A 16196-nucleotide genomic window follows, 5' to 3' on the forward strand; every position below is an offset into this window, starting at 1 on the left:
GGCCAGCGGACGAGAAAGAAATCATTGGAAACGACGTTAATTACCCGGCGGCTTATATTGTTTTGGCTGCTCGCCGACGGCAGCAAAAGCGAACTATTATTTCAATTGGAATTTAATTTCGAGAGTGGGCATTGTCTGTATTTGCCATCTCTAAAGCTGGCCTAAATGCGAATCGCCAGGGCTTGCAAAAAGATTCACCCCACGGCCGATCTCATCCGTCGACCTTGAGAGCCAAACGAGCCATTAATGGCATCCCAAGTCACATTTGGTCTGGCTATGACCCTTTTCACGATGTCAATAAACCCGGTTTCTGCAGAATCCATCTAGTTAGCGGTCACCCCGGTATCCTCCACGCACATCGCATCTTATCTCCCGTCCAGAAGATCAACAAATGCGACCATCAGCGATACTTAAGTTGTTATCAATGTATCTATTTTCATTGCTTTTAAACTGCTGAGATGGCCATTATTGTCTCCCGCCAGACAAAGAGGCTGTAAAACTCTAAATTCAATTGAAACACGATTTGCATCTGGACATTATTGTCAGTGTTTTAATGACTCGGTAAACAAAGTTTATTTTTAGTTTTGGGTAACATAAAAAACGTTATTCAACTTACGATGAAGGTAAAAAATTGTAAAAAGAATCACGACGAGGATGGGATTCGAACCCACGCGTGCAGAGCACATTGGATTAGCAGTCCAACGCCTTAACCTCTCGGCCACCTCGTCTTATGTGACCTTGATAGCCAAATGCTCATTTCGTGCACCGCTTGCTTTGCAGGCAAGCAGTGTTAGTTCTTATCGGTGAAAGGCTTAGTAAACAAGCACTTTGTTTGGCAAATGTGACAACTTACAGGATTGGATGACCAATTTTTACATCCGTTTCCATACTTTGGTTAATTTCACATTTAAAAACAAATTATTGAAGAACATAAAACACCGCAATGACAATGTTCTAAACTTGCATTGAACTGCTTGCTGTCGATAACAATGTGTATTGCTGACCCGCTCAGGATGAATGCACCGTTGGGCCTAACGCTATTACTGGACGAGGTGGCCGAGTGGTTAAGGCGTTGGACTGCTAATCCAATGTGCTCTGCACGCGTGGGTTCGAATCCCATCCTCGTCGACATACTTTTTTATTTTTATAATGAAAGTATTTAATAATTATTTTCACTATTTCTTCATAATTATTGAAGCAAGGTAATCTATCATCAGCTTCTTTCTTTTCAAATTAAAAATCGAACTTGGTAAATAATACTAAATGTGAACACACAAAGTGAGAAAAGAAAAAATATTGATAAGGTATATTTCGCGAGCACTTTGCTATTAATTATAAGAAAACACTACAAAAATAAATATCAAATATTCTAAAGCCCAGAAACAGGAACTCTATTGGAAAAGTATTAAAAGATTAAGCAAATTCTTGAAAATCGTTGGTAAACATATGTTAATTAAGGACATATTTCGTATAGTGTATTATGCAAAAAATTTGCATACATTCTTTGAAAAAACGATCTAAAACAGCGAAATCCAAGTTGACGAGGTGGCCGAGAGGTTAAGGCGTTGGACTGCTAATCCAATGTGCTCTGCACGCGTGGGTTCGAATCCCATCCTCGTCGAAATCCTTTTTTAATTATATCCTTATTTTATTTCTAGCGATATAAATTATATTTATAATCTTTCCAGCGTAAAAATCAATATACTTTTGATAGGAGGAAATAAAAAATTAAAATTCAAAACAGAGTAATAAAGATAATATTCAATATGTATGTACATATTTTCAAAAAGGGTATCCTCCGACGAGGATGGGATTCGAACCCACGCGTGCAGAGCACATTGGATTAGCAGTCCAACGCCTTAACCTCTCGGCCACCTCGTCTTCGAAAAAGTTTATTGTGAAAACTACTATTTGTTGTCAAACCCACTCTAACTTCTTATCAAGAATCTTTAAGAACTGAAGCTTATTGAACCCATTTGATAGGAGGTAATAAAAAAAACGAAGCTGATAACACTGAGTTCCAATGAAAGTCACATTATCCGGAAATGCTTGTTCAATTTGTTTATTCAGCTCTACACTGTTTGCTTAAAAACTGTGTCAATGAAATTGTCGAACTGAACTGCAAGCAGCATCATTAGGCTTTTAAAAATGTGTTTGCTGTTAAAGAAAGTAGCTGAGTGTGGCTCGTGTGGGGTGAGTATTCAAGTGCAGCTAATGGGTATTTAAGACAACAAAATTATAAAAGAATTTAAAACCGCACTAATAGAAATAGAGGTATTGCGCCATGCAAATTGTCTCTTAAGGCTATTTAGATACTGAGTAATTTGTTTACATAGTCTGTTTGGAGGGCGACTTACTGAGGGGTTTTCAATAATTCAGATTCTCGTCGGTGGTCGTGCCGCTTCTGACCCAGTTCTCCACCGATCTTCTGTCTTAGCTTCGATTTCTTTTTATATCTCTCTTTTGGTGTAAAAAACAAAAGTGGTTTACTTTAGATGGGCCATGCTCAAGCGAGTGTGCCGGTAGCGACGCAATGATGAAGCTGATGATTTAATACGAGAGCTTCTGCCTTTTCAAGTGGCAATGGCCATCAGCAGTGGGCCCAGCAAGCACGGCGTTTTGTTTGGGCCATGTTTGTGTCCAGGCTGTCAGTTGGTGTTAATGAACCCTTGTAGCCTGATAGCTGTTAGTTGTTTACGTTCCGAATACCGATACCAAGATAGTACTGCCGATCCTACACTGCAGAAAGCCAATAAAAGTACTATTATTTGACTTACTCCATAAATAAAATATAAAATTTAGGTTTTTTATTCATTGCAAGTAGAGTTGAAACACATCGAACTGATTATTGTAAACCATATCTCTTTGACAGCAGACCGTCTGACTGGTCAGGATTTGGATAGTCGTATGTTTGAGCATAACAAGATGCCATTCCGACTTGCAATGGTTTTTTGGCCAGTGCATCAACGACATTGTCACCTAACGTGGCTTCGTTAGGAAAGTGGCCAAGTTTGATGATCCGCAGGCACGCGCGTTTTATATTTAGCCCCACACCAGGGCGACTGCGATCCTCGAGCCCGAGGTATCGCGGAGCGGGGCTAGTCACGTGCACAAGGACATTCCAAGGCTAATTACGTGTGGCATGGGGCTTGGCCAAGTTGGGTACTTCGGGCTCGGGCAGGGTTTGGACTTGGATTTGGGCTTGGTTCTAAGCTGGACTCCGGGATAGTGCCTTCAGTTGGGTAATAGTAATACACACATAGAACACGAACCGTTCGTTATTGTCGTCGCTTGTTTGCGGCAGTCGCCGCAATCTGCAGCATGTATCTGTATCTTTTGCATCTGCGTGGATGTTGCTGCTGCTGCAGCCGCCGCTTAATTAGCTGCGTAATTTATTATTGCTCTAATCTCAACGCCGGCGCCACTGCCGCTGGCTTTGACAAATAAACAAATTATTCATATTAGAATATTAATAGTGCCTGCAGGGGTTTATCTGGAGTATCTGGCGTAATTATGACCTGTTTGACAGACTCTTCTCTCCTGTTCCCTTTCCTTTTTTCTGGCCAGCCTGGGATTCTTTGACTGGCATTACGGGCTCTTGCCTGGTAATCGTTAGGCGGACAATAAAGTTGCACACTAACTAAATATGTAGGCACGCCGATGCAATCGCACAATTATGCTCAATTATGCAACTGGGAAGAGATCTTTAGATCAGCAGGAGCAGCAGGTGCTTTAACCAGGCACTAGGTGCTATCTGCGTGGTGCTTGGTGCTAGGTGCCATGTGGAATGCAGGGCGGATATCATTGACTAATGAGCCCATCTCCGACTCAAACTCGACGTCTTCTTTTGCCCTGTCATAAAAATTAAAATGCATAATCGCGGGCGTTTCTTGCAGGGCTCTTGTTACACCAGTCGAGGGACCTTTTGCCGGTGTAATTAACATTGCTCGCGATTGCACCAAGCTGGCTAGCAAAATGCAGCAATCGCATGTGGATATTTATATAATTTGCAGCTGACGGGGTTTATTCACAGCCAGGGCTAATTAAGCCGGCGTTTAAGCCGCTGGCAATTAGCCGATTTATCACTTGCTACAGAACCTCAAAATCATGCCCTTAGATCGCTGAGAAGTGCCCATCAAATGCAAACAAACTTATGGCCCAAACACTCTGCGCTCTCAACTACTTCACTTTGCTTCTTCAATTCTGCGCTTGCGCAGCTCCGTCGACTGCGCCGTCGGCAGAGAGTTGGCCACTGGGAATGCGGGGATTCTGGCCAGGCCTCCTTATATAAAGCGTCGATTCTGGCCGCGATCACACTCATTTCCAGTTGAACGCGCCTGCCGACCAGTGGGCCAATTGAATCGTTAGCATTTCGATTGGGACTCTCCTACCAAATTAAGCAATCAACGATCTTAACTTATAAGCCAGGTAAATTTGTATATAAAGTGTTTGTGGAAAAAGTGTGAAAACATATAAAATTAAGGGTGATTTGTAATAATTTGCTGATCGAGGAGTGAATGCTTATTTTAAAGTATTTTAAAGGCGAACACATAAGAAGGTGAATAAATTGAAATATAGCGGCTTAACTTCAAAGTAGAATACAATTTAATAAGTAGATATTAGTAAGCCAAATGGGCCTACTTGATTTAATTACGAATTATAACCATGGGGATACTCCACACTTCGAAGTATACCCATATCAGTGGGCAATGGGGCTCCAAAGTACTAGCCATATTTTTTCCGTTGCTCACTTGTGCTGGTGGGGGAAAATCCGCTGGTTGCGCAATTGGAGTGTGAGAAACTAGCTCGAAGCATGCAAATCGGCTTGAATGGGGCTTGGGGTCAGTTGGGGATCGACACAAGATGTACTCACCGCCAATGCCATGATCCAATTACAGCTATCAAATGGGTAACCACATGTGGAGCATCATATTGATGCTGCTGGTGCTGGAGCAACTAGTGGCCGAGTCCGTGGCAGCCAATCTAGTCCAGCTAGTGAAGAAGCAGAGCCAACAGAAGCAGGTGCAATCCTCGCAAGGACAACAGGCAGGACAACAACAGCCGCAGGGACAGCAGATCCACACACAGCAGTATGTCCAGGACACATTGGGCGAGCAGGATATGAAATCGGAGGACGAGGAGGAGCAAGATCCCTATCAGCTGCTGCAGGAGTCGAAACAGGAGTCGCGTTTGCCCAACTCTGCTAACTACCCCTGGAGTCCATATGCCGCACCGCAGGGCAATCCTTACGAGGCCATGCCCAAGATGCTGCCCTTCATTGGCTATGCCCAGCCCGTGCTCATCCCCTTCCCGCTCTACCTGGCTCCGGACATGTTCTATCCCACCTTTTCTGGTGCCAGCAACGACCTCGAGGATGTGGTGATGTCAAGAGCCTCCGGTGGTCGACGTCCTGGTGCCAATCACGCGTCGCCAGCCCGCAATTCACCCATCTACTACGTAAGAGTGCCGCCCACACCCTATATGTTTTTGCCCAATATGCCAACGGCTCCATTTGGCGGAGGATTCTCACCGCTGCTGACCTACCAGCCAATGCCCTCATTCTCCGCCTACGGTTCCGTTTTCAATTTGCCCGTGAACTTCCTGGCCAACGGAAAGCCCACAGGAATTTACCAAGTGAACGGATCCCCAGGCGAGGCAGTGGGATCATTGACACCTGGTTTGGGTGCCGGTGGATATGGAATGCGGCCACCTACGCCTAGTAATCCCTACAGACCCATGTCATCGTCTTCGATGGGTAGTTACGGAGGCTCGCAGCAGAGCTTTGGACTCGCCTCCATACCGGTTCCTCAGCAGGACTCCAAGCTGACATCCCTGAAGCGTCCCTTCGTGTTCAACGGTCGTCCCGAGGACATCTACATCCTGCCAAACAACTTGAGTCCGCTCTACAACGAACAGAGCTACTACTGATTGCACTTCACGCAAATGGCTGTGGCAACAACTGAAAGTATTACATAATGCATTTACTAGATCGCCTTTTGGATCATAATGAAACTTCAAAAGAAATTTAATAAAATATATTTCGAAACTAAGAAGGATTTTACTGGGTGTACCATCCAATTTTTATTTATCAAACGAAATAACTTATTCTTCTTACATTTATGTATATGTACTCTTCTCCATTATATATATTTTGTATAAAGTGTATATATTTGGCCGAAAATATCAGATGGGGTAGACGAATAAATAGTAGTCATAATATACTTATCAGCCGATCTCCTCGGACTTAAAGCGGTAGAGGCAATAAAGTTTGCCAAGGGGCTTAAGTAAATGCAGGCGGCCACATATCGATGTAAATTCCACAAAATTCGATCTGAGCGCTCAGCCATCAGTCACCAATGGCTGCCACCTGGGCTGTCTTCCGTCTGATATACTCCTGATCCCCCAGATTGATGGCAGCTCCAACCAAGCCTCCCGTAGTCAAATCGAACTCATAGACGCGTGGCACGCAATTTGGAATGTTAACCTTTTCGATGGCCTCGTTGGAGATTCCTACGGAGTAACCATCGATGTAACCCTTGAGCTGTCAAGCATCCTATAATATACTGTAACTCACCCTCAATGTGCTGGACGAGGGCACGGGCCACAGTTCCGTGGACGCACATCAGTACCCGAGAGCCTTTGAACACCTCCCGCCTGACCTCCTTCCACACGGGTTTCACCCGATCGACGCACATGTGCAGGGATTCCGCGAGGGGGAACTCCTCGCGAGGAACATCATCGAATATGGGATTGCTGCAAATGGTGTAGAAGTACCGATTGTTCTCCTCGATCGGCGGCGGTACGCAGTCGTATCCCCGTCGCCACGCCTGAACCTGCTCCTCACCATAGCGATCGGCTACCATTCGCTTCCGGCAACCTGTCAGATTTCCGTAATGCCGTTCGCACAGCCGCCAATCCTCCTTTATGGGCACGTAGGCGCAGTTCAACTTGGAGAGGATCAATTCGGCCGTTTGACGGGATCTGCTCAAGACGGATGAATAGACCACGTCGAATTCCAACTGAGATTGGGCGAGCGCTGGAATCGCCACGGTCAGGGCTTCCTGGACGCCTGGTCAATAAATAAGTAATAAATTTAGATGAAGTGGGTATCTTAACTTAATTTAATCCCTATCTCACCGAATTCACTCAATGGCGCATCATGCCAGCCGCAGAATTTGTTCTCTATGTTGAAATCACTTTCGCCATGCCTCAAAATCACCAAGCGATTTGTCTTAGTCATAAATTGGGAGCTGAATGGCGAGAGAAGATACTATTGAAAGTTTCGTAGATACAACACTATATAAGATGTGTCCTAGGTGGCATTTATGCTGTTAAACTTCACTTTACTACTCCTACAAACATTATAGGCCTTAATCGCTCCAGAAGAAAACGTTTGCGATTAAGTTTGTAATGCAATTCAAGGACTATTTCGGTGGTTCACAGGTTTTCCTCGCATTCCAACGGAGTTGCACATTATTCTAAGCTTTATCTGACCTCGCCTCTTATTTTGCTTTTGCTTTATCCACCATAAAGTTTAGTGGGGGTCTTAGTCGTCCGGTTGGCTGGGGGTGAACTACAATCTTTTGGAGGTGCTAGTACCTCATGTCTGACGCGGACGTCGTTTCGCGGATGATAAGCGTACCGATGTTTGTTGTATAACTGCCGAGCGGAGAACCGAGATTCGAGACCAGAGAACTCCAACGTGTGCTCACCTCGACACCGTCCGGATGCGATTGAAGCGCGGTCCAGAGGCGGAAGCCCGCGAAGCCTCGACCAAAAAAAAAAAGGAAAAAAAAACAATCCGAAATACGAAAGCGCGGCGCATTCCGCACATACTTTTCGGCTAGTGTATCTGATAGATACAAAGCGCGGCAAAAAACGCGCGGCTGGGCCAACATGACGAGACAAAAACAAAATATAATTCGCATTATCTGATGTCCAGACGGCAGCATAATCACACAAACACACCCCCACAAAGCTGGCCCATTCATTCACACAGATACTATTTGCTGGCACGGCGTCGTTTTGGATTTTTGTGTTTTGCTCGCCTCGTTCTCGTTCGCGTTCTCGGTCTGAGTTTCGAGTCCCACTGGTTCTCCGATTCTCTTGCAGATTCTCCACCTTTGTGGGTACGGGTACCAGGTAGCCAAACACTCGGGGGACACCAGATACTTCCTAGACGTAAACAACCCGCCTACACACCTTCGCATACTTACGCCTGAATTTCGCGCATTGTTATTCTCGTGGATTGTATCTTTTTTTCGTATCTTTTTTGTTGTATCTCTATTTCATTAGGATTTTTGCGTGTGTTTAGTTTGTTTTGATCTGTATATACGTTACAGTTTGCTCTTCAAGAACTTGAAGAAAACCATGGTCTTCCCGGTGCAGCTGCAGCCAACACGTTCCTGTATCTTTCGGATGCCAATGCCGCACTAAGCCCGATTCTTATTGGCAAACAATTTTATCGCTGCGCAGTTGGTATTGGTTTTGTTATTGTTTTTCGCCTATTTTGTTGTTGCTTTTATTTGTTTTGTTTTGCGGCTGCGGCGGATTTTTAATTGTTTTGTTGTGCTGTCGTTGCCGCCAAACAGCTGATTCGCTGGGTTTTACGCTCAATTTCGAATCGCGACTGGGGAAAATCAATAATAGTAACATTTACTGAAAATTTTCTATTGCTTTTTTTGTTTTTGCCATAAAATTGAGTTAAAACGAAATGTTTACATTCCAGTCAACATGGTTGACTAATTGTAAACGAATGCATTTTAAATAGTTAGTTTTGATTGTGGACCCTTATTTAGCATCTACGAAGTACTTTTACTTACTTGTTGCTTTGGTCGAAAGAGAAAGCGATGGCAAATTTAGAACACGTAATATGCTTTTGAGTCACACATTAAATTTCATATAAAGCACGTTCAGTATCGTAAAAGGTAAGAAAAATTGCACTTTAAAAATGTCCCATCACAATTTTTATCTCCATTATTAACAAGATATCTGCCCCGCGCCTTTCATCAATTCGTTTTTTAATGTTGCTGATTTATTAAATAAACTCACCTGAAAGCTGTTTCAAGTTCGTATTGTATAAGTAATAAAAGTATGTAAGAGCCATGTTCTATATTTTCATTGATTGTGCGATATGTTTTTAAATAATAAAAACTCTTTCAATTCTGCAGCTGCAGCTGACGAAAACTGAGCAACTGGATCTCAAGAGCAGTCTGTTTACCTTTCTAAGCTAGGCTTCCAAAATTAACATGTAACTCAAGAACCAACCAAAGAGCCGTGTATCTGACTTACAAGAGGATGTCATAAGCAGAGATCAAAGCAAACATGTTTCACGTGGGGTTTTGTTAAAAAAGAACCTTTAAATATGTATCTTAAAACATTGTAACAAAAAATACTTGCAGGGTATTTTAAGTCATGAGACCCTTTCTGTATTTGCAATATTAAGTAAACAATGGTAAAGTGAATAATACTTTATTTAGAAACTAACACCTTTCTGTGTTTTAAATATATTATGAATATTTTGTTGCCATACTGAATAAGTATTTCCAAGATATCCACAACTAACTTATCTATGGGAATAAACTTTTCCTTTCTTAGTTAAATAACTAAAACGTTTTTTGATGGGACTTGCAGAACATGGGAACATGATGGGACACTTGCAAATATTATACAACAGACGGCTTAAGGTTATGTCGAGGAATTTCAACTTCAATTTGTGTAATCTCCATTTGTCCCTATCGAACCAAGTTTTTCAATTATAGTTTTTAATTTCGGGGTAATAGTGCTCAGGCAGCAGTACCCGTAGCGGGTATGACAACTTCGAGTCGAGATTACCATCTATTGCTGCTCCGTGGAGCGTTTGACAATGTTGCTCTCCCAGTCCACGAGACGGAAACCAAAACCCAGACAGTGGCCCACTGTGGCCCTTTTGGTATAAAGGTTTTGGCCTAAGCCGATCGTGGTTCAGTCTGCAGAGCAACGTGCGTGGAAATCTTTGGGCTCCTGTCAGGGGTTACTGTGTGGAGCGAATTTGGACTAGATTGGCGCAGACGACTAGAAGACGTATACCGTATAGCGAGTGATCAGGTGGAAAATGCACTTTCCGGCTTTTGATGACTTCTATCAGCGACTGCTGTTTCTGCTGCCGTTCGCCGCAAGTGAGTACCGAAATGCAAGCCAGTGAGGTGTGTCGCGTCCAAAGAATCGCATACGATGCGGTTGTGGATCACCTTGGTATTGAGACGCCATCGCCATCGATAGGAGACTGATCGTGCCCAGACAACGTAGCCCAGATCTTGAGATTTTCCGAGCCGAGACCAAAGTCACCTATTGCGTAGCCCCAACCCGTACGGGAATTTATGAGCCATCCCCTCCGGCTAACCGAACCCTCATATGTCACACTCGACGCCCATAAAACTGTCTCATCGCGGTTCATCTAATGGATAGCAAACAACCCGGTGGCTGTAAATAATAACAATAATTAAATTTGCATCCACAAATGCCCCATGAAACCCAATGAGCGCGTCAATTTCGGGGGCGGAGTAGATGTCGAAGTACCATCCATTGTTATAAGACCGGCGTGTGCGATCCATCGCTCGGAACAATGTAAACAAAAGGAGGTTTCCATGGTCCCGGACCCAAAATCAAGCAATTATGCTACGCTTAGACATAACCGTAGGCTCTGCGAAATAGCTGAAATTGCGGAGACGTTTTTGGAAATTGGCAAGTGCAGAAATTGCTCCAACGGCCTTCCTAATGGTTTGCAAAGTGACCACCACCATTGGTGGTGGAAACTCATCACTCATTTCTTTAAATATGGGAACTGAAGATTACCCAAGAAGTGGCTCAAATTGCTAGAATTGTTAAGAAATTGTATAACATTTTTATTTAGATAACTTTATTACAGATTTCAGGTCGACTGACTTCGACTACAAGTCCCCGGAGAGGTGGCCGGAAAAATACCCATATTGTGGGGGATCTGAACAGTCGCCCATTGCGATTAGTAGACGCAAGGCGATACCCCTAAGCTTGCCCCCTCTGGTGTTCGCGCTATATGATGAGTACTTCGATGAGCTGGTGACAGTTAAGAATAGTGGACACACAGGTATTTATAGGACGGACTTCTAAGTGAAAGGAAAAACTTATCCATTCCGTTGATAGTGGAATTTCAGGTTCCAACGACGATCTATGGCGCGAGACCCTACGTGACTGGAGGTCTCTTGCACGACTGCTACGATGCGGAGGCCGTGCATTTCCATTGGGGATCACCTGAAAGTAAGGGCTCGGAGCACTTGCTCAATGGACGCCGATACGATCTGGAAATGCACATAGTCCATCGTAACACTAAGTATCTAAACCTTCAGGAGGCTTTTAAGTACAGGGATGGCGTTACAGTACTGGCGGTGCTCTTTAAGGTTGTTCGAGTAAGTAGCGATACAGGATTTGTTATATCTAGGCTTAGCTTACCTATTCCAATTCACTCTCAGTTGGGACCCGTCTTTTATCAGCCCGGACTCACTGAAATCTTTAATTCCCTTCTCCATTTGGGCAACTTTAATGCCAGCTTCACTGTGCAGGAACGGATCACACTTGGATCCTTGCTGGGAAACCTTGACAGGGGAAACTTTTACACTTACAAGGGCTCCCTAACGACCCCACCATGCTCACCGGTGGTTCAGTGGCATGTGTTCGGTGAGGTCATTCCCATTTCGCACCAGGATCTGCCAAAATTCTGGAACCTTCGAGATGAGCGCGGTCGGCCGTTGCAAAAGAACTTTCGGCCACTACAATCGCAGGAGGATCGACCGATCTTCCACCGTCAACATGTAGTGCCGCTGCAGCAGGAGCACCTGCAAGAACTGATATGGTTATAGCCATAAGCATAAATCTAACACACATCATTTTATTAAGATTAAGTCTAACACCTTTTATTAAGGTTAAAGCTAACACCTTTTATTGTTTTAAAAAGAAAAGTATTCTATAATCATTAGAGCTGATGATGCTTCAATGGGGGGAATCGAAAAGACGAGCTACTAGTCTAGAGATTAGTTCTTCCTGCAGGCGAGGTAGGAGGCCAGCAATCCTAACTGCAATGCGCAGAGGATCTTTGAAAAAGTGGGTGTGCGCGGAACTCCCATCGGCATCTTCAATATGGGGCTCGGCATTGCCTGACTGGGCAGAGCGGCAAAGTGCTTGACCTGTATGGTGGCAACCAGGGAGGGGCGATTGCGCTTTAGAGTCGTGGGCAGAGACGACCACTTCGGTGCTGGGGCAAGGTGACTGACCACCGTCGTGGTAGTCATCGTATGGAACTCATGATCCCGTCCATCGAAAGGTGGTCGTGGCACGCGTACTCGTGGATTGATAGGCGGATGAAAGGGCGGCGCCACGACTACTTTGCGACGCTGATGGCCCAGTCCCTGGTACTCCCCCGTTTTGTCCTTTTCAAAGCTGGTGTCCATCGGGGGCCTAGACTCTAGGTCCGGTTCACCGCTGAAGGGGTTCTGACCCCTGTAGCTAACACGACGATCCTGACCTCTTCGCATAACGCTGATCTTCTTACCCACCTTTGCCAGTTGTGCCTTCTGGTGTTCTGTAGTTTTCCAATGTTTCTCGGTTTCTTGCGATGCCTTACTGGGATTTGCATCACTAGATGGTTTTCTTACGCCACTTTTTTGCTTTCTTTTGCTTTGCGGCAACCTTTGCTTAGCTGGTGAACTTTCCTTTTCGGTATGCAATGACTCAGTTGGCTCCGCCACGGACACATCCTTAGCGACTGGCTCAATCACCGCCTCAGTTTTTGATATTTTCCTACTCTTAGGGACCATTTGGTCAGAAGCCGATTCATTCGACGCTTCGTCCATGTTCCCAAATTCGACAGGTGCATTTGGTTTAGTTTTTGGCGAGGGTGGCGGAACAGATTTAGGCTGATTCTCGAACTGTGGACTGCCCTCGCGGATATGGGATTGTTTATTAGGCACTGTTACTGGCAAGGGGACTGCGGGGATTTGGGTAGGAGTGGGGTTCCTTGGTTGCTCGGTGGCTTTCTTAGCAGCTTCGGGATTGAAGTCGCCCTCGGACAGCACATCATTTGATTCATTATTCCTGCTAGCCGACATGACATCCAAATCATGCTGCAAGGCATCCTTTAGTTGATTGTTCAGGTTCTGCAGCTTATCCTGGTCAGATTCGCTAAGAGTTTCCATCCTCTCGTTGGCATACAACTGCTGCTCGTCGGAATCGATCTTTTCATTGTTCATTAGCCAATCCCACTCGTGGTGCCCAGACTCACTAGCTTTCATATCGTTGTGGTGGCGCAAGTTAACCTCATCATAATTTTGATCCGGCCTTTCCTCGCTAAGCTCTTTATTCTCAGCTCTTACTTGAACGAGTTCCTTTTGCTGATAGCTATCCACATCCTGCAACCTATCATCATGCTCTATTGGAAACCTCGCGTTGTTTTCAAGGGCTGTCGCATCTTCCAGTTCCGCTGAATATCCAGAATAATGTTGATGGTCTTTATCTAGTTTCTTTAGTTTCTGCCACTCAAGCAGCTCCTCGAGCTCCAAGTTCTCTTTGGTGTAAGTACGGTCTTTTTTTCCTATTGCGGGCTCCTCATCCAGATCAAAATCGTTTTCGTCTTGAAGTTTCATTTCAATGTGCTTCTCGGACTCCAAGGGCTCCTCGGAATCGGTGAACATAAGTGCTTTAAGGTTATCAGCTTCTGATCTTAATTTATACTGACGGTTATCTGTTGGTTCTTCTATGGCTTGCTCTTCCTCAGCGTTGTATCCAACAAATTCAGATTTATCTGCTGAACTTTTCAATAGGCTTGTCTTCTCTTGCATTTCGCTTTCAAGCTGAAAATTTTCTTCTTCCATTAGGCCTTTTAGCGAAGCAGATTCCTCATCTAGTTGACTTTTACTTCGGAAAGATTCTTCTTCTGTTTGATTTTTGGGTTCAAAAGATTCCTCTTCCATTTGGCTTTTCAGTTGCAAAGCCTCCCCTTCAACTTGGCTTTTTAGTTGAAAGGGATCCTCCTCCATTTTGCTTTTGGCGATTAGGTTTTCCATTTTATCTTTATCACCCAGAGCCTGAATAGTTTGCCTAATAGATTTTATAAGATTTTCTTGGGCTTTCATATTGGCTGTTTCTTGTCTATCAATCTGCTCTTTCAGTTGATCCACTTTTAAACGCTCTGAGAAATTTGACTCTGCATCCTCAAGCAGTTGACTGTTTTGTTTAGACGATTGTAGTGGCTCAGACTCGGAACTTAAATCTAGGACATCAGGCGTTTCGTTCGTAGTCAAGCCACTGGGAATGCCTTTGCTGACCATAAGATCGGATCCCGCGGAAGTGTTGGTTGAGTGTCCATGGCCCAGCCTGGTATTGTCATTTTCTTGGCCTGCAGTCAATCTGGATAACACTACTGTCTTGTCTGTATCGCTAGACATTCCGCCTTCCTTCTCCAGCAAGAGCCGCACATGGCGATCGCCTTCATCGATGTCCATTTTAAAGGCCACCCCAACATTACCGTCCCGGATATCATTATAGAGCTTGGCAGCTTTTACACTCAGACGCTTTGGAATATTTTCGGTCTCAAGAGAGGAGACCTGTGACGCCACTTTCTGCTCGTACGTCTCCTCAACGTCATATTCGTTTACTTCTGTCCAGTCGTCCATCACCTTGAGCTTCTTAACGTTTTCGTTCCCCGCCTCGGCCAATATCTTATCTAAAGCAGTCCTCAGTTGGAGCAGTCCTTGGTCCGTTTTAAGCTCATTCTTTTCATTGTTTAGAAAATTTGAAATGGATGAGTTGCTGTAAAAAACATGATGGGTTAAGGCTAATTGAACATTACACTTGGATCTTACCTTAGATCTGGGTGGTTTCTCAGTGCTTCTATCATTAGTTCCGGCGGAGCCTCGCTTTGGCATATAAGATGAATGGCCGAGAAAAGCGGAAATCTAGAATTTTAGGAGATTTATTAAGACTTTAAAACGAATAGATTCAGTTTCTACATACTCGTGTTGCATAAGCTCATTCTCCAAAAATGTATTTACATCACTGGCCACCATAGGACCCAAAAGCTTGCGGCCGCTGTGGAGGTTAGCTTCTAATTCTTCAATAGTTTCGCCTGATGTTATTAGGCTCTTGGCAAATGTGACATTTTTATCGACTTTAAATGTAAGAAGTTGATATTACACATTGTTATTTGGAGAGTTTTTCTTTGTACAAACCGAAGCTTGATGCCAACGTGTTGGCCACGCCACAACTCTCATAGAATGTGGTCATATTGGATGAGGGAAAGAAAGTCTTGATGAACCGCATCATTTCCTTGATACCCAAGTGGATGGCAGCCAACCGGGCATTCTCGCCAAGACGCAGTCCATCTATGAAACCTGCTCCCAAGGCAACAATGTCTGTGAGCGTTCCACACAACTCTACTCCATCAACGTCATTAACAGAAATAACTCTGCAGTTATTGGTTTGCATGGCAGCGATCAACAGCTTAGCATGAGAACCATCGCTGCAACCGATAGTCACCTCACACAACTTTCCCTGAGCCATTTCCATGGCACTATGTACCGACATCATAGAGTAGCAAGGGATACCCAGACTCTCGTTGATGACGTGCGATACGAGCCCAATCCCCTCGCCATTCTTGCTCATCAAGCCTTTGGTCATAGAAACGGCGAAGGCAGACTCCTTAACATTTCCAGACAGAATGTTGCAGTAGGATTGCACGAACTCAAGCGGCGTGGAAAATACCAAGATATCTGCGTTCTGGGCAGCTTCCAAAAGATCATTTACAGCGATCTAATACAAAATTATTTAGTATTATGCAGACACCAAAACACTGCAAGAATTTCCTCACCAAGTTATTGGGCAGCTTGATCCCAGGCAGATACTTGACATTCTCGTGACGAGTGTTGATGATCTCCGATAAGGCAGTGTCCCGAATCATTTCATCGGACACATATAAATGCACCCGGCTGTCGAAGTCTCCCACCAAGACATTGTTGCTTACGGCGGCGGCAATGGCCGAGCCCCTAAAAGAAACATTTCACAGCTGTTAAATGTGTCTAAGACTTGCCAATTGGAAATACCTACCAGCCCTCAGCCCCAATGATGCATACTTTCAGCTTTCCGGCCATCGATCCACCTTTAAACCAACGAAAAACAATAATTTAGGGCCG

The 16196-nt window shown here is 44.4% G+C and overlaps 4 protein-coding genes and 4 non-coding genes across 8 annotated transcripts; 4 read left to right on the forward strand and 4 right to left on the reverse strand.

Moving 5' to 3' along the window:
* Positions 1–646: 646 nt before the first annotated feature.
* On the reverse strand, positions 647–728 carry Trnas-gcu. Its single transcript has one exon. It is a non-coding gene; the product is annotated as a tRNA-Ser (tRNA).
* Positions 729–1046: 318 nt separating this feature from the next.
* Positions 1047–1128, forward strand: Trnas-gcu. Its single transcript has one exon. It is a non-coding gene; the product is annotated as a tRNA-Ser (tRNA).
* A 411-nt stretch (positions 1129–1539) lies between these two features.
* Positions 1540–1621, forward strand: Trnas-gcu. Its single transcript has one exon. It is a non-coding gene; the product is annotated as a tRNA-Ser (tRNA).
* A 178-nt stretch (positions 1622–1799) lies between these two features.
* On the reverse strand, positions 1800–1881 carry Trnas-gcu. Its single transcript has one exon. It is a non-coding gene; the product is annotated as a tRNA-Ser (tRNA).
* Positions 1882–4319: 2438 nt separating this feature from the next.
* LOC6555219 lies at positions 4320–6220 on the forward strand. Its single transcript, XM_001982251.3, has 2 exons — positions 4320–4428; positions 4899–6220. Exon 2 carries the CDS (start codon positions 4906–4908, stop codon positions 5926–5928), a length of 1023 nt encoding a protein of 340 aa, XP_001982287.1. The 5' UTR covers positions 4320–4428; positions 4899–4905; the 3' UTR covers positions 5929–6220.
* Positions 6069–8740, reverse strand: LOC6555220 (phosphoglycerate mutase 2). The gene is made up of 4 exons (XM_001982252.3): positions 8341–8740; positions 7138–7250; positions 6575–7069; positions 6069–6510 (listed from the first exon to the last, which is right to left on the reverse strand). Exons 1-4 carry the CDS (start codon positions 8370–8372, stop codon positions 6347–6349), a joined length of 804 nt encoding a protein of 267 aa, XP_001982288.1. The 5' UTR covers positions 8373–8740; the 3' UTR covers positions 6069–6346.
* A 1217-nt stretch (positions 8741–9957) lies between these two features.
* LOC6555193 (carbonic anhydrase 2) lies at positions 9958–11982 on the forward strand. The gene is made up of 4 exons (XM_001982253.3): positions 9958–10157; positions 10907–11104; positions 11161–11423; positions 11487–11982. Exons 1-4 carry the CDS (start codon positions 10094–10096, stop codon positions 11871–11873), a joined length of 912 nt encoding a protein of 303 aa, XP_001982289.1. The 5' UTR covers positions 9958–10093; the 3' UTR covers positions 11874–11982.
* A 59-nt stretch (positions 11983–12041) lies between these two features.
* Positions 12042–16193, reverse strand: LOC6555194. The gene is made up of 6 exons (XM_001982254.3): positions 16111–16193; positions 15875–16049; positions 15237–15816; positions 15022–15175; positions 14871–14963; positions 12042–14817 (listed from the first exon to the last, which is right to left on the reverse strand). The coding sequence occupies exons 1-6, from the start codon at positions 16152–16154 to the stop codon at positions 12045–12047; spliced, it is 3819 nt and encodes a 1272-aa protein (XP_001982290.1). The 5' UTR covers positions 16155–16193; the 3' UTR covers positions 12042–12044.
* Positions 16194–16196: the final 3 nt, after the last annotated feature.

Source organism: Drosophila erecta, unplaced genomic scaffold (assembly GCF_003286155.1).
Source record: "Drosophila erecta strain 14021-0224.00,06,07 unplaced genomic scaffold, DereRS2 tig00000000-arrow-pilon, whole genome shotgun sequence".
NCBI classification, from domain to species: domain Eukaryota; kingdom Metazoa; phylum Arthropoda; class Insecta; order Diptera; family Drosophilidae; genus Drosophila; species Drosophila erecta.

Bases quoted from the DNA above. Each gene is read 5' to 3' on its own strand.
- LOC6555220 (XM_001982252.3), bottom strand. From the start codon at position 8,372: ATGGTTTTCTTCAAGTTCTTGAAGAGCAAACT. The intron at 7,070-7,137 runs GTGAGATAGGGA...TTTATTGACCAG, and splicing joins TGCGCCATTGAGTGAATTCG to GCGTCCAGGAAGCCCTGACC. The intron at 6,511-6,574 runs GTGAGTTACAGT...GTTACTCCGTAG, and splicing joins CCTCGTCCAGCACATTGAGG to GAATCTCCAACGAGGCCATC.
- LOC6555193 (XM_001982253.3), top strand. From the start codon at position 10,094: ATGCACTTTCCGGCTTTTGATGACTTCTATCAGCGACTGCTGTTTCTG. The intron at 10,158-10,906 runs GTGAGTACCGAA...ACTTTATTACAG, and splicing joins TCTGCTGCCGTTCGCCGCAA to ATTTCAGGTCGACTGACTTC. The intron at 11,105-11,160 runs GTATTTATAGGA...TTCCGTTGATAG, and splicing joins TAAGAATAGTGGACACACAG to TGGAATTTCAGGTTCCAACG.
- LOC6555194 (XM_001982254.3), bottom strand. From the start codon at position 16,154: ATGGCCGGAAAGCTGAAAGTATGCATCATTGGGGCTGAGGGCTG. The intron at 15,817-15,874 runs GTGAGGAAATTC...ATTTTGTATTAG, and splicing joins TCAAGCTGCCCAATAACTTG to ATCGCTGTAAATGATCTTTT. The intron at 14,818-14,870 runs GTAAGATCCAAG...TGTTTTTTACAG, and splicing joins AGAAACCACCCAGATCTAAG to CAACTCATCCATTTCAAATT.
- LOC6555219 (XM_001982251.3), top strand. From the start codon at position 4,906: ATGGGTAACCACATGTGGAGCATCATATTGATGCTGCTGGTGCTGGAG.